Genomic DNA, 16,076 nt, shown 5'->3' on the forward strand with positions numbered 1-16,076 from the left:
AAAAAAAATTACATCAGCAGAGTAACTCAGAAAAGAAAATCAAATGTCATTTTCCAAGCCAAAAAGCGGCCATACCAGAAGTAGCTGATTCCTTTTCAAGGTGTCTACCTTCCACATAATCTCCAAGGAAGTAGCTCGCAGTAGTCTTACCCCACAGGAAATGATGCAGTGATTCTATTCACACAAGTGGGAGCAAAAAGGGAACCACTTGTCTGTAAAGACTAATGCCAGATACGCTAGGTGAAAACATCCACATGAGGTCTGCATGGCCATCCCATTCACACCATGTGGTCAAAATAAAGCAACATGATGGTTATTCTTTGCCGGTAATATACAAACGTCAATGTGATTTACTTCCTCAAGCTCTTTAGGGTATGAAAAGGTATGTGCGTAAATACCTTACAGGGTTCTCCAAGGGCTAGCAAACTGAAATTTGGAAATATTTCATGGTCTTTGGGCCAGAGGAACCAACAACTGCTTGACTTTCAAGTGGGGGAAGAAAACAATAACAAAAACAACCCACAAAGCTGAATCTAAAACCTCCAGTTTAGTGAGGAGAGAACTAAGGAGAGAGACACAGAGAGAGGAAATGGATAAATACTTAAAGACTGAACGAACGCTACTTAATGATGATACAGGGTTTTTTTTTAAATCACTTGGTCTCAAAGCTATGGTCCCGCTCCCTACGGGCAGTTTTGGAAATGTGAGGGCTTTTAAGGTGCCAACGACGAGGGGGGCCACGTAAGCCCCACGGGTTAGACCCCTCACAATGAAGAGGTCCCCATAAGCATGACTTTCAGTTTCCTCATAATATATTCACATGGATGGAAACCTAGGTAATTACTTGAGGCTCTGAATCTTATTTTATCTATAAACACACAGGGAATTCTTAGCCCAGTTTTAACATGCATTGGATTTTTTAGGAATGCGATTAGAGCGTTCTATCTGTTGAGAGAAGCCTGCCCAGCAAAGTGGTTATAACAAGAACACCTGAGCTTGATTGCTTCAAATTTAATCCCTGCTCTGCTGTTATCAGCTGCATACCCTTGGATAACTCCTGGTGCGTGACATGTGAGTGACAGTGGCACCCACCTCATAAAGCTGTATTTAGAACAATGCCAGGTACCCAATAAGCACTCCATGTGTGTTGCTAGTATAAACCTCTGTTTTGTCTAGGGCTCTATTAAGAATTGGCTGCATTTTAGAAAATCATATTGCTGACATCAATCTGTTTCTGGTGTCGAGCTATCAACATAGCTGGCCTGTATTGGTCTGCATTTATAAACACCACGTTCATGGTGATTTTACACAGAGATACAAGTTATTTCACTACATTGTGTAATATAACAATGCTAGAGCATTTACACATTAAAATAATTATTCCATTATAAGATACTTATATATTTATATTTCAATGAGGACCTTAAATTGATATATGTGTATAGAGGACGGTTACATTCCCTATTAACTTCATTTTAGAATAGTCAATTTGGGGATGACACTTTTATATGCAAAGGTAGGTTTTATCGTCATTGGTTTTCATTTGATAATTGCAGTGATGTTATAAAATGCTTCTTATAAAAAGGGACGTGTGTCGATTGGGTCTGGTAGTATTTTTGAAATCACTGTTTGGAAGTATCACGTCAAAAAGTGTCACTCTGCATCTTCACACGTTAACACACATCCGCCGTTAAGCCTGGGGTGCAGTTGAGGCAAGCAGCCTCCATTAGTTTCCAAGAAATTAGCATGAAACTATTACTTATTATCTCGACAATAGAGTGATATATAAACTTTTTTTTTAAGCAGCAATCTATTTCTCAAACACAATTGAGAAGAAAATTCCAAACAAAAATAAACAAGAAGCTGTGGAGGCTGACTGAAGGTAGAAAGCCCAGAAACTTCGCTGCCCGCCCTCCAACCCCCCCGGCACCAGGGCATCAGGGAACAGTCCGAAGAATACCCATCTGTATCGGAACTTAAGGAATTTAAGCTGGGCGCTGCCTATAGTTAAGACTGACTTCTGAATACTCATTTTTCACTTGATCACAAGTGGCATCTTCTTCCCCGAAGAGGAGCTAATCTCTAGCTAAGACCTCCAAAGCTACTTTACTCATCACTCAGCCCAACTGCAGTGCCTGGAGCCCTCCCCTAAGCCCAGGGAGTGAGAGGGGATGTTGCCGCCCCTGTTTCCGGGCACAGAGCCAGCTCGGGCTAACAGTAAAATGGGCAAGGGCTCCCTCCAAGTCACCAGGGCCCTGTTACCAGACGTCCCGCCCCCACCTTTGGCCTGTACACTGTGTCGTTAAGCACCCAATGAACCACATTCCGGCCTCTCCTGCCCTGGGTTTGCCAAACCCCTTTCCATCCCCCGTGATACACCCATATTCTCACTGCAGTTCTCAGAGGCTGACAGGACAGTAGCTTGACTAAATTCAGTCCCACTAGTATCTAAGGGTTGCTAGTTCCCTTACCCCTCCGCCGCCCACCAAAGGTATTTTAAAAGGAAGATATTTACCAACTCCACGAAATTTCCAATTCATTGAATTTCAGGAAGTTCAGCAAAGTAAACAATACCAGTGATATGGGGTGGTGGGGGGTATTTTTAAGTAGGGGATACCAGCTCTGACGAGAAGCACACCTCAGAAAATTCCCCAAATGTCATGTTACTCTACAGACACTTCCTGGACACCCCCCTTTCTAATCCATAAAATCCCAAAATGCTTGGGAAGGTTTATTATTTTTCTTTTTTAGCAATAGCACCCATGGTGGCGGCAGCCATGGTGGTCACTTGTAAATCTGAAAATACTTTGAACACTCTTTTTCATTAGCTTCGTGTATGACGCGAAACAGAAATATTTCAATTACATGTGACTAAGAGTAAGAAAAATATACAACTGTATTTTAAAACACTTAAATTAACAAGATAGTACTTTTCCATTCTAACAAAATATCATACATTCAGTTTAAACAAGAGTTAATATCCAGACATACTTTTCCAAAAATACCTGATGCTAGTTGAAAAATTGTGACCGTCTACAGGTTAGGTTATAAAATTTATTTTTTAGTCCCTTTAGGTCCTAATAGAGTTCACCACAATTTGAAGAAACAGCAGAAAAGTCAGCTTCTGTGGGCTCTTTAAGCCACTTTTTAATCAACAGATTTTTAAATACTCACCTTCCAAGTGATTAGCATGAACGTACAAAAAAAAATTACATCAGCAGAGTAACTCAGAAAAGAAAATCAAATGTCATTTTCCAAGCCAAAAAGCGGCCATACCAGAAGTAGCTGATTCCTTTTCAAGGTGTCTACCTTCCACATAATCTCCAAGGAAGTAGCTCGCAGTAGTCTTACCCCACAGGAAATGATGCAGTGATTCTATTCACACAAGTGGGAGCAAAAAGGGAACCACTTGTCTGTAAAGACTAATGCCAGATACGCTAGGTGAAAACATCCACATGAGGTCTGCATGGCCATCCCATTCACACCATGTGGTCAAAATAAAGCAACATGATGGTTATTCTTTGCCGGTAATATACAAACATCAATGTGATTTACTTACTCAAGCTCTTTAGGGTATGAAAAGGTATGTGCGTAAATACCTTACAGGGTTCTCCAAGGGCTAGCAAACTGAAATTTGGAAATATTTCATGGTCTTTGGGCCAGAGGAACCAACAACTGCTTGACTTTCAAGTGGGGGAAGAAAACAATAACAAAAACAACCCACAAAGCTGAATCTAAAACTTCCAGTTTAGTGAGGAGAGAACTAAGGAGAGAGACACAGAGAGAGGAAATGGATAAATACTTAAAGACTGAACGAACGCTACTTAATGATGATACAGGGTTTTTTTTAAATCACTTGGTCTCAAAGCTATGGTCCCGCTCCCTACGGGCAGTTTTGGAAATGTGAGGGCTTTTAAGGTGCCAATGATGAGGGGGGCCACGTAAGCCCCACGGGTAAGACCCCTCACAACGAAGAGGTCCCCGTAAGCACGACTTTCAGTTTCCTCATAATATATTCACATGGATGGAAACCTAGGTAATTACTTGAGGCTCTGAATCTTATTTTATCTATAAACACACAGGGAATTCTTAGCCCAGTTTTAACATGCATTGGATTTTTTAGGAATGCGATTAGAGCGTTCTATCTGTTGAGAGAAGCCTGCCCAGCAAAGTGGTTATAACAAGAACACCTGAGCTTGATTGCTTCAAATTTAATCCCAGCTCTGCTGTTATCAGCTGCATACCCTTGGATAACTCCTGGTGCGTGACATGTGAGTGACAGTGGCACCCACCTCATAAAGCTGTATTTAGAACAATGCCAGGTACCCAATAAGCACTCCATGTGTGTTGCTAGTATAAACCTCTGTTTTGTCTAGGGCTCTATTAAGAATTGGCTGCATTTTAGAAAATCATATTGCTGACATCAATCTGTTTCTGGTGTCGAGCTATCAACATAGCTGGCCTGTATTGGTCTGCATTTATAAACACCACGTTCATGGTGATTTTACACAGAGATACAAGTTATTTCACTACATTGTGTAATATAACAATGCTAGAGCATTTACACATTAAAATAATTATTCCATTATAAGATACTTATATATTTATATTTCAATGAGGACCTTAAATTGATATATGTGTATAGAGGACGGTTACATTCCCTATTAACTTCATTTTAGAATAGTCAATTTGGGGATGACACTTTTATATGCAAAGGTAGGTTTTATCGTCATTGGTTTTCATTTGATAATTGCAGTGATGTTATAAAATGCTTCTTATAAAAAGGGACGTGTGTCGATTGGGTCTGGTAGTATTTTTGAAATCACTGTTTGGAAGTATCACGTCAAAAAGTGTCACTCTGCATCTTCACACGTTAACACACATCCGCCGTTAAGCCTGGGGTGCAGTTGAGGCAAGCAGCCTCCATTAGTTTCCAAGAAATTAGCATGAAACTATTACTTATTATCTCGACAATAGAGTGATATATAAACTTTTTTTTTAAGCAGCAATCTATTTCTCAAACACAATTGAGAAGAAAATTCCAAACAAAAATAAACAAGAAGCTGTGGAGGCTGACTGAAGGTAGAAAGCCCAGAAACTTCGCTGCCCCCGCCTCCCCGACCCCCCCGGCACCAGGGCGTCGGGGAACAGTCTGAAGAATACCCATCTGTATCGGAATTTAAGGAATTTAAGCTGGGCACTGCCTATAGTTAAGACTGACTTCTGAATACTCATTTTTCACTTGATCACAAGTGGCATCTTCTTCCCCGAAGAGGAGCTAATCTCTAGCTAAGACCTCCAAAGCTACTTTACTCATCACTCAGCCCAACTGCAGTGCCTGGAGCCCTCCCCTAAGCCCAGGGAGTGAGAGGGGATGTTGCCGCCCCTGTTTCCGGGCACAGAGCCAGCTCGGGCTAACAGTAAAATGGGCAAGGGCTCCCTCCAAGTCACCAGGGCCCTGTTACCAGACCTCCCGCCCCCACCTTTGGCCTGTACACTGTGCCGTTAAGCACCCAATGAACCACATTCCGGCCTCTCCTGCCCTGGGTTTGCCAAACCCCTTTCCATCCCCCGTGATACACCCATATTCTCACTGCAGTTCTCAGAGGCTGACAGGACAGTAGCTTGACTAAATTCAGTCCCACTAGTATCTAAGGGTTGCTAGTTCCCTTACCCCTCCGCCACCCACCAAAGATATTTTAAAAGGAAGATATTTACCAACTCCACGAAATTTCCAATTCATTGAATTTCAGGAAGTTCAGCAAAGTAAACAATACCAGTGATATGGGGTGGTGGGGAGTATTTTTAAGTAGGGGATACCAGCTCTGACGAGAAGCACACCTCAGAAAATTCCCCAAATGTCATGTGACTTTACAGACACTTCCTGGACACCCCCCTTTCTAATCCATAAAATCCCAAAATGCTTGGGAAGGTTTATTATTTTTCTTTTTTAGCAATAGCACCCATGGTGGCGGCAGCCATGGTGGTCACTTGTAAATCTGAAAATACTTTGAACACTCTTTTTCATTAGCTTCGTGTATGACGCGAAACAGAAATATTTCAATTACATGTGACTAAGAGTAAGAAAAATATACAACTGTATTTTAAAACACTTAAATTAACAAGATAGTACTTTTCCATTCTAACAAAATATCATACATTCAGTTTAAACAAGAGTTAATATCCAGACATACTTTTCCAAAAATACCTGATGCTAGTTGAAAAATTGTGACCGTGAGACTTTCCAAGATGGTTCTAATTAGCAAAACGTGTACAATTTTGAAGAACTGTCCATTTTTTCCTGGAAGATAGGCACTGAACAGGTCAATGTGCAAACTGACGTCTCTCTCATAAACCTGTCTTGTTTCACTTTTCTGAATGATACTTTGGCTGTCAGCAAATCTTATAGCTTCTTTTCCTTTAAAGACAATAACATATAACAACAACAACACCACCCCTCGGAACCATAAACGTCTTTGTGTGTAATAAGCCCTATGTCACTGTGTTTGTGGGTTTCTGTATTAACTGACCTATACTGAGATTGTTAGGGAAAGGGGGTCAACCAAGTGTAACAGGCCTACACTTACGTCTGTGCTCTGAAAAAGGCAGACACTTGTGATTTCAAAGTCAAAGATACTACACTTACAAATGTGGGATGTCGCTTAAAAAAAAAAATCAAAACAAAAATGTTTCTCCACTGGCTTTTTCAGGCGAAGAAGTTGGACCACAAACCAACACATCTGTGTGACAACGGCCACCAATGTGATCCCGCTCCCACCATGAACAATGCCCCAGTTCCTCCCAATGACCGTGACATTTCTGGCAGAGGCTCTGGTTTGCAGAGTGTCTCCAGGTCCCAACTCTAAAGAAGAACAAAGGGCAGACTCTCTACTCATTTCTTTCCTCTGCCTCCACAAGCCAGCGCCTAAGACCTTCTGGATTTGGTCTCACCCAATTACTTCAAATTTCCAAAAAGGACGGCGTACGATTTTCAAAAAAAAAAAATTTTTTTTTAAGAATTTGCTTAATGTCTCTACATAATACTGTGGATGAAGAGAACCAGAACAGGTCGTCCACGCGGGAAGCAAGGCACTTGGGAGCAGGAGACAGGGAGGAGTCCGCGAAGACAGGGCTCAGTGAGTCAACAGTTTCAGGCGAGTAAACCAGCTGACCAGCACGGACGGTTCTGTGGACGAGGACTTGGCCCCCACCGAGACGGGTTTCTTTTTGGTCCCTTCCTCCTGGAATGGAATCGTGGCGCTGCTGTGCAGGTCCGAACTGATGTAGCACCTGCTCCCGCGGATGTAGTCCGCGCCCCGGACCAGCTGCCGCTCGGTCGTGGGCCTTGAGAACCGGTACGGCGGAGAGGAGCTTTCTTCGATGATGGGAGGGATCCGTTCGTTACTGAAATACCGGCAAAGAGCATCCTCACCTGTTTGCAGACAAAGCCCACAAGTCCATTAAAATAACCCTTTGTTGCAGCCTGCTCAGCGGGCCGCAGCCTGCTCGGACTTCCGATGCATCTCTGAAAGTGGGCGCCAGCCCCTACCCTCCTCCCACGGACAGGCTCCAAGGCCTTGCGGATGGCCAGGCCCTCCCCACAGGGTGGTTAGAAGGCACAAATGGAAGAGGGCCAACACACTTCAGGCTGCTTTCACACCTGACAGGTGACACAAGGGCAGGGTAGAGTCAGAGAGCCCACCCTTCTTTACCTTTAAGAACTTTCATAATTTTGCTTGAAATCAAAAAAAAAAAACAAAAACAAAAGAAAACTGTATGATTCTATCACTCTTTCCCCAGCCGTCCTTTTTCAGTGCATGCGACACATAGTGCATGCTTCTAGAACAGTGGTTCTTATCCTGGAGCACCACTGAGGAGCCTTTAAAAAGGGAGGAAAGACTTCAGTTGTCACCTGAATGAAAGACAGGCACTATTCACCTTTAATGGATGGGGTCCAAAAATTTTAATGCTCTGCCATGCTTGGGACATTTCTGAGCAAGGAAGAATGAACCTGCCCTAGATGCCAGTGTCTCTCTCTTTTTGGGGGGGTGTGGAGGGTATGAAACTAAATAGAAACCTACTAGGGCACTTTGGTGACATATAGCATTCTTTTGACTCAGAAATTCCACTCCTAAAACTGTGCAAAGATCTATGTACCAGGGTGCTTAATGAAGCATCATTTACAATCGGGGCAGAAAGAAACAGAAATAACAATAGCAGACTATTTATTTTAAATAGGTGCTATAACCATAAGATAGATGAATATTAATGTGGTAACTTTAAAAAATGTTCTAGATAATATCCACCTTATAGTATTAGTGAACATCCATTTCTCCCATTCTGCACATTTTTTCTAAGTGTATAAAACATGTATAAGAACAACCGGAAGATCCACAAAACGTTCAGAGTGGTTATTTCTTGGTTGGGGAAGCAGATTACAATTGAGTTTTATTTTCTTGCACCTTCTAGATGTTTTTCAATGTACTTGTTTTACTTTTGCGATCAAAGGGGAAGTTACTTTCAAAAAGTGCCCATTGTCAAAAAGCCACATATCGTAGGAGTCTATTTATACGAAATGTCCAGAATAAGCGAATCCACAGAGACAGTCGATTGGCAGGCAGTTGCCAGGGGCCGGGAAGAAAGCAACGAGAAGTGACCGCTTATGAGTCAGGTTTCTTTTCGCGATGACAAAATGTTCTAGAATTAAACAGTAACGATGGACATACAACTCCATGCACATAGTAAAAACCACTCAATTAATTGTACGCTTTAACAGGGTGAGTCTTATGGTATGTGAGTTATATCACAGGAAAGCTGTTATTTTTTTTAAGTGCCCTTTGTGCAGACAGACACCTTTTATTCTAAAACAATCATACAAGAAAAATGTGGAAAATGGGATAGGGGGTCAAATCAGTTTCCATTTACTGATTTCACACTCCCCCACTCCCTCATTCCATCTCTCAATATGTAAAGGAACCAAAGGGCTAACTCAAGGGCTTAACGGGCTAAAAGAATGGCGGTGAAGATGCTGACATTTCTAAATCTAAACAAAGGACAGCCCTGCCACCTGCTGACTGCTCTGATTTTCACACGTCACCTAGAGGTATCTTGGACCTTCCACAGTTGTCTTCTCCCTCTTCCGCATTAGCATAATCCAGGTGATTAGGGTACGTAGGGGACACACGTTACCAAGTGTCTGGGAGATGTTCAGGGTTGATCGTTCTGGAAGCTGGGCCTCCAGAATGTTCTTCTTCTTCCTTTTACTATCTGAGACCCACTGAACTTTAACTTTTCATCTGCTTTTGTTTCAGCACTACCAAAACAACGCTATAAATGCCCTGCCAGGGTTGATAATCAAATACAAACTAGCAAAAAATAAGACTATTTATAAACATTTCCCTCAAGACCAGTGCAATAACCAGTAACTGATTACAGGGTGAATTAAAACACAGATTTCTTTTCCAACGGTCGTTACTCTCTAACACAAGATGGATTTGGAAGGGAAAAACTCCATTCTGTTCATTAAAAACATCAGACTCCAATAATTATAGTCATAAAATTTGGGATGAGATGGTTTAACGAATAATTTATTTCTACTTGTTTAGAAATTGGACCGTTAACGTCTATGGCCTTTTCAAAGCACACAATACTAATTAGGAGACTCCTAAGAGCTCACTAGGATTGCATAATTCTGCCATTCTAGAAATAAGTAGGATCTGAGAGCTCTTTAGCAGTTTTGATTCTGCAGATGAGAAGATGAGACTCAGAAGCCCTAAGTCCTCCATCCTGAGTCCTCTATCCTTAACCGCAGTTAGGAATAGGGCTGAAACTGGGGCCTGGGCCTCCTCGCTCCTTATTTGATTCTATTTGCTTAAACTTACCTTTCTTCCCATGACCTCGAGGTCTGGCAAAAGGGTCCACGATCCCCATCCAGCTCCCATCCGCAGGCATGGACAAGGGCCGGGGCTTGCCTTCAGCGGGAGGGGAAGGAAGGCGACAGGGCTGAGTGTTTGGACTTGGAGAACCCTTCCCTTTATGTGTAACTTAGACCGCCACCCCTGCAATGTCACACTCAGTTAAGCAGAAGCAATAACCTATTTTAAAATAAAGAAAGTAGTTTCAAGCATCGCATTTCCGTGAGCGAGCACTCAGGACAGAGGCACGCTGAACTTGAGTCTGTGGTGTGTACAGAGCAAAACAACTCCAAAGTTAAAACCCAGCCTCTGAAAGCTAAAACTGTAACATGATCTCACCCACCGGCTTTGATGCCAGGCAGAGCAGTGACTCAACAAGGCTTCGCTTTACAGAGATGAATAAAGGTCTCATACTTAGAATTTCATTGAGGTTTATGTTTTCCTCAGATTACCCGTAGAGTCTGCCAGATTCATCTGACGGCTCCAAATAAGGAAGGGGGTGGAGAAGAAAAGAACAGCGGACAGCAGAACAAAACGCACACTCAGAAACGTACCGTAAGATGGTGTTTTCTGTCTCATTTTTGTGGGCGGAATATTGGTTTCCACCGAATACCCAGGCAACTGATCAGAGTCGGCAATGGTGAATCTCCGTCTTCTACTTTCCTGGTCCAAGAAGGAATTTGGGGACTCCGAACCCTTGGGACCAGGCAATGGTTGTTTACACTTACTGAATCCTCCATACACAAAACTCCCGTTCTCATCCCTGGAAGACAGTAGGCGATGATGAAGTTGTTGACCAAGACCCTCCCATACTGAAGAATTACAGGAGACATCCATGAGAAAATCTGAATCCCCTTTCCCACTGGGGGGAAAAATCATTACTTTTTCAATCCCAGTTGCCCCTCAAATACAGAGAGATCCTATTAAATTAGAGTAAACACCTACTAAATAAGGGAAAATGAAATTTTTTTCCATGGTCCTATATATTGACAGCTTTGAAAAGACAGCTCTGGTTGCCCTGGACATCTGTCCTACCATTGAACTGTCCATTATTTGCTACAGGAATCACGAGAGAAGGTGTGATCTCTTGAACCATTTTTCTCATACCCAGAGTAGTATCTTTGCCAAGACCCAGCAAAGAAGACGCTCGATGTATAATGCAGTTGTTAGATTTGAAAATTATGTCAAAAAATACAAAGGGGCCTTTATAGTCCCCCATGCGAGGTGTCTATTTTCTGAACTACGGACAGAAACTGGCAAAAGTTGGATCATCGAATCCAACTTGATTCTTTCGAAATGTCAGCTTATAATAAAAAGTTAAAATTCATTTTAGTTGAGTCCAAGTTACCAACTGGTTAAATTTTTTACCTCTAATAAATTCCATTGGTTGATCCCTCTAAAAAAACGACGAGACAAATCACAGAATCAACTGAGTACAAAAACAGTCTGAAGATCAGCCTCGCCTGTGTGGTGATCCCAGTGAGCCAGCTACCTGCACGCCCCTCCCCCCATGGGTCTACCTCTTTCTACACTTTTAAACCTGGCAATAGCATCCTGTTCACAAAGCTTTCGTGACTCACTACTCATCCTCTGTAACTGTGTGCATTTTTCATCACTCAGAAGATATCCTTCATTAACGGTGTCCTCCCTACAGTTTCTGATAGAACAACCCACATACTACTCATCAGTGAAACTGTGTTTTCCATCTGCAAAGGCCACTACCTGTCACTTTAAACACACCTAAGACCTCATGGCCACATGACTCTGGTCTGCGACTTCAGGGAAGGGTCCTGTCTAACAACCAGAATGTCCCTGATCACGTAAGGTAACTGCTCTATATGCTTTAATAAATTCTGGGCAAACCAAGCCTCAAAGAAGAGAGAAATGGTGTTAATTCATCTTGGTGCCCAGAGAAGAAACATAATAGAAGCAAATAGTTCAGTTTAACAAAAACAAACAAGCAAATGAAAAACTCCAATATAAAGTAAAACATCACCCTATGTTCAACTTGAACTTTGTCTTATGAAACATTATAGCATAATTACATGTTTCTCAATTTATTCTTGACCAGTTGACTAAGACATTGGCAGTTCTCTGGAGCAAGAACTACATTGTTTTGTGTAAGATGGTCACAGAGGCCCGACACTAAATAGATGTATATCGAATAAATGAGCCGGATTCTCCAGTTTTACCAGCATATGCAAATATGTACGTTGATATAAATAAGCCTACATAGCATACCTATACATCATCTGGTACAACCACATTCATACCTTAAAACACTTAAGATAGCCAGTAAGAAAGCAACAATCTTTAAGAACTTATAATAGACACACACACAAACACACATGTGCATGCAAATACAGTACATCCACACCTACATTCATGTTTCTTTGAGTGCTATAAAAACGACATCCCCTTCGGCAAAATAAAGCTATAACTTTAATCTCCCAGGAATATTTATTATCTTCCTTCCCAGAGATGAATTTACCATGTGGGAACCCCCCAAACAGCCCCTTTCAATGGCCAAGGAGGAGCCAAATCAGTGTGTTTCCAAGAGCACACACTTTCATAAAGAGCCCTTCTTCCCCAAACTGTAACACTTCAAGACCCACAAAACCTGGATCTGCCCCTACATGTCCCCCTAAAGAAAACGTAGGGACACTTTCCCCCCTGTTTTACTGAGATATAATTGGCATAACACTGTATTAGTTTCAGGTACACAACATAATGATTTTATATATGTGTAGATTGCACAATGATCACCACAATAAATTTAGTTAATATCCATCGCCTCACATAGTCACAAATTCTTTTTTTTTCTTCTGATGAGCATGTTTTAGATTTACTCTCTCAGCAACTTGCAAACACAAAACACAGTGTTGGTAACTGCAGCCACCATGCTGCACGTTACAGCCCCAGGACTTATTAATCTTACAGCTGGCAGTAGGTACCCTGGCACACCTTCACCCAATCCTCCCACTCCCCATCCCAACCCCAGAATCACACTCCTTAATGGCAATTTCAAGACTCAACCCCGTCACACTGGAATTCGGCGACTTTTCCTCTCAATATCTGCGTGGTCTTCACACCACTACTTAGAATCTCCATGGACACCGCAAACATGGACTCTGACGTACCGGGGAGAGTAGGGAACAGCCGGCGGGGGAGGAATATAAAGATCTAGGATGGCTGGCTTCTCCTTCTTCAGCGAGGTATCCATGGTGCTTTCGGGGGACTGGGTTGTCGTGGGTGGAGGTGAGGTCTGAAACGGGGGTAAGTGCAAAAGGGCAGAGGTTACCTCGGAGATTATTCTTGGTGCACGTCTCCCCCTCCCCAAAGCCAGCCCCAGCCCCAGCGTAAACGAGGCGAGGTCATTCATGTGTCTATAGCTATTAGCAGCATTTGCCCTGTATTGTTCTTTGAGACACTCAGAATTCACTGGGGGCTCTGAAAGACAAGATGCATCGTGAGAGACAGAGGCTTGGGAGCCAGGTGCCCAGGTTAAAATTCTAGCTCTGAACAAATCATTTAAAAGCTCATGCCTCAGTTTCCTCCTCTGAAACAGAGTCGTGCTGACAGGATCTCTTGCACAGGGTTGCAGCGAGGATTAAATGAGTTAGTGCACACAAATCACTAACAACGCTACCATTGGCTAGGAGGGTGGGCTGGGGACTCGGACAATGTGGGTGCCATCCTGGCTATGCAGCGGTCCCACTTGTACGCCGGGGACACATTCCAAGATCTTCAGTGGATGCCTGAAACTGCAGATAACACCGAACCCTATATATGCTATGTTTTTTCCTATACGTGCATACCTGTGATAAAGTTCAGTTCATAAATTAGGCACGGTAAGAGATTAACAATAACTAATCATAAAATAGAATAATTCTAACTACATTCTGTAATAAAAGTTATCTGAATGTGGTCTCTCTCTCAAAATAGCCAATCTGATAGAGGGATGGACCAGGACAGCGAGAGACTTCATCGCACTACTCAGAAGGGGGAGCAATTTAAACGGATTAGTTTTTTTTATTTCTAGAAGTTTCCATTTAATATTTCTGGACAGGGGTTGACCACAGGAGAATGAAACTGCAGGTCACTAAAACCACGGAAAGTGAAACCACAGATGAAAAGGAACTACTGCGCCTCTTACCAGCTGTGTGTCTCTGGGTAAATCGCTGAACTTCTCTGTGCCTTGTCTATAAAATGGGAATAAATGGGGACAAGAATAGCACCAACACAGGGCCGCGGTGCGAAGTGAGATATTACATGTAATGAGCTTAGCACTCTGTTCGGCACATAGTCAGCGCACAACCTCGGGTATTTAATTTAGCATTGTATACACATACGCGTACATACAAGTTAATTTTAAAATCATAAAATCATTCAAATCAATTTTAATCATGAGATCGGTCTCAAAAGACATTTCTTTAAATCTCATGTGAGACCTTCGATCTTCTCTCTTCTATAGACTAACAATAACAACAACAAAATGATGAACGTTTTCTAGTCGGTAAAGGCACAACGAAAGAATCCCAGAGTCAAGACACGAAGACATCTGGTAAAGGCCAGCGGGAGGCACCCCATGAGAACAGCACTAGACCCTGGACGGACATAAAAAGGCACCTCGTACCCTATGGAGCCCAGATGGTGATGGAGACCCCCAAGTCGCTCCAAAGCGACACTGTGGACTGGATTCAGGTGGCAAGGGCTAGCATAGCCAGGGCTCACAGAGTGACAGCCCCGTTTTCAGGGGAGACACCAAGGCACAGAAAAACAGGAGCTTAGTCCAGAGTCTCCTGGAGCACAATCACCACTTCCTGGAAGTTGGCCACTAACACGTCCTCTGTCAGCCCTACTCAATCTGTAATCGATTAACATCTCCATCTGTTCATCTTGGATGATGTCTGAAAACATGGGGCAGGATCCAGGCCCTCGACAAGAAGAAAAGTACACTGGAGCATTTTCACACACTAGGCACTCGATGAAAATGCCAACATTGATGATTACTTCTGAATCGATAAGCCTCATATACCGGGACTGTGACCTAAAACAGAACGATGACAGGGACAGGACCACATCAATGATGTTGGCGAGAATTAAAGAAGCTCCCTCCCAGAAGAAGTGGGCGCCCAGGAATAAAGACCCTGAAGAATGACACGCCAAGCGACCCAGGGGCAAAGTCTGTGGAATATTCATCTACCAGGGTTTATATTCTGAAAATATCCTGGACACGTGAGAATACCTGGTACCCAAGCTGTAAAAAAGATCTCAGCACTTCGATGGTGCTCTTCTGCCTGAGTCAAAAGCAAAGTTGGGTGTCTCATCCATCACTGTCACCTCTCTTCCCTAAGTGCACAGTTAGTGGGACTTGGCAGAAAGGAAGACAGAACTGGGGAACAGGAAAGTGCTCCTTCCTTAAATGAATCTCCAGAGGTCAAGGAACTAGCTCTAGCCTATATTTAAAAAGAATTTTCACTTAGCTTCCGAACATATGCACTTGAATTTTCCTAATACTTCAAACTCAGTGATTCTGAAAAGACCTATTCATCTCTGCCTTTCCAGATGGCTCTTTGCCGATGGTCTAATTTCCGTCACTGATATCACCACCCAGGTTCACTGTCACATTTCACACCTGCTGTGCTTGCTTTCCTCATCCCTCACCCAAATGCCTAACAGTCAACACTAATAATTAGGAGGTTTAGAAAGATTAAATCTTGTCTAAGGTCCCACAGCCAGTAAGTGGCAAAGCTGGGATTTGAACTAGAGGGATTCAACTCCGGCCCTGCCCCCGGCCCACCGCCTAACCACTATGCCGTACTGCTTTGTGAGTCTTCTTGATGCTTCTTCCAAACAGCCTTTTATATTAGTCTTTCGCTGGAATTGCCCGTCACCAGCCTTTCCCAGAACCACATCGCCCATCATCCAGACATGCAAGAGTTCCCACCCGGTGTTTCTTCTGTTTAGATAGTGTCATGAGCTGAACTGTGTCCCCCTCAAAAGTCCCAACACCTAGTGCCACAGAATAGAACTGCATTTGGAGATAGAATCGTTAAGAGAATTAACACGTGGTCATTAGATTGGGCCTTAATCCAATATAGTTGGTGTCCCTATAAGAACATAAGAGTGGGACACAGACACACAGAGGAAAGACATCTG

The 16,076-nt window shown here is 42.8% G+C and overlaps 1 protein-coding gene across 2 annotated transcripts in view; it reads right to left on the reverse strand.

Moving 5' to 3' along the window:
- Positions 1–5,897: 5,897 nt before the first annotated feature.
- CNKSR3 (CNKSR family member 3) overlaps positions 5,898–16,076 on the reverse strand; it is an 80,824-nt gene continuing 70,645 nt past the window's right edge. For both annotated transcript variants that reach the window (XM_023532156.1, XM_011362714.2), the window contains 4 exons: positions 13,055–13,179; positions 10,469–10,677; positions 9,882–9,971; positions 5,898–7,432 (listed from right to left, as the gene is read on the reverse strand). In XM_023532156.1, the coding sequence (XP_023387924.1) occupies positions 7,134–7,432; positions 9,882–9,971; positions 10,469–10,677; positions 13,055–13,179 (723 nt within the window). In that variant the 3' untranslated portion in view covers positions 5,898–7,133. The remainder of the gene's footprint in view (positions 7,433–9,881; positions 9,972–10,468; positions 10,678–13,054; positions 13,180–16,076) is intronic.

Source organism: Pteropus vampyrus, unplaced genomic scaffold, assembly GCF_000151845.1.
Source record: "Pteropus vampyrus isolate Shadow unplaced genomic scaffold, Pvam_2.0 Scaffold78, whole genome shotgun sequence".
In the NCBI taxonomy this organism is placed as follows: Eukaryota; Metazoa; Chordata; class Mammalia; order Chiroptera; family Pteropodidae; genus Pteropus; species Pteropus vampyrus.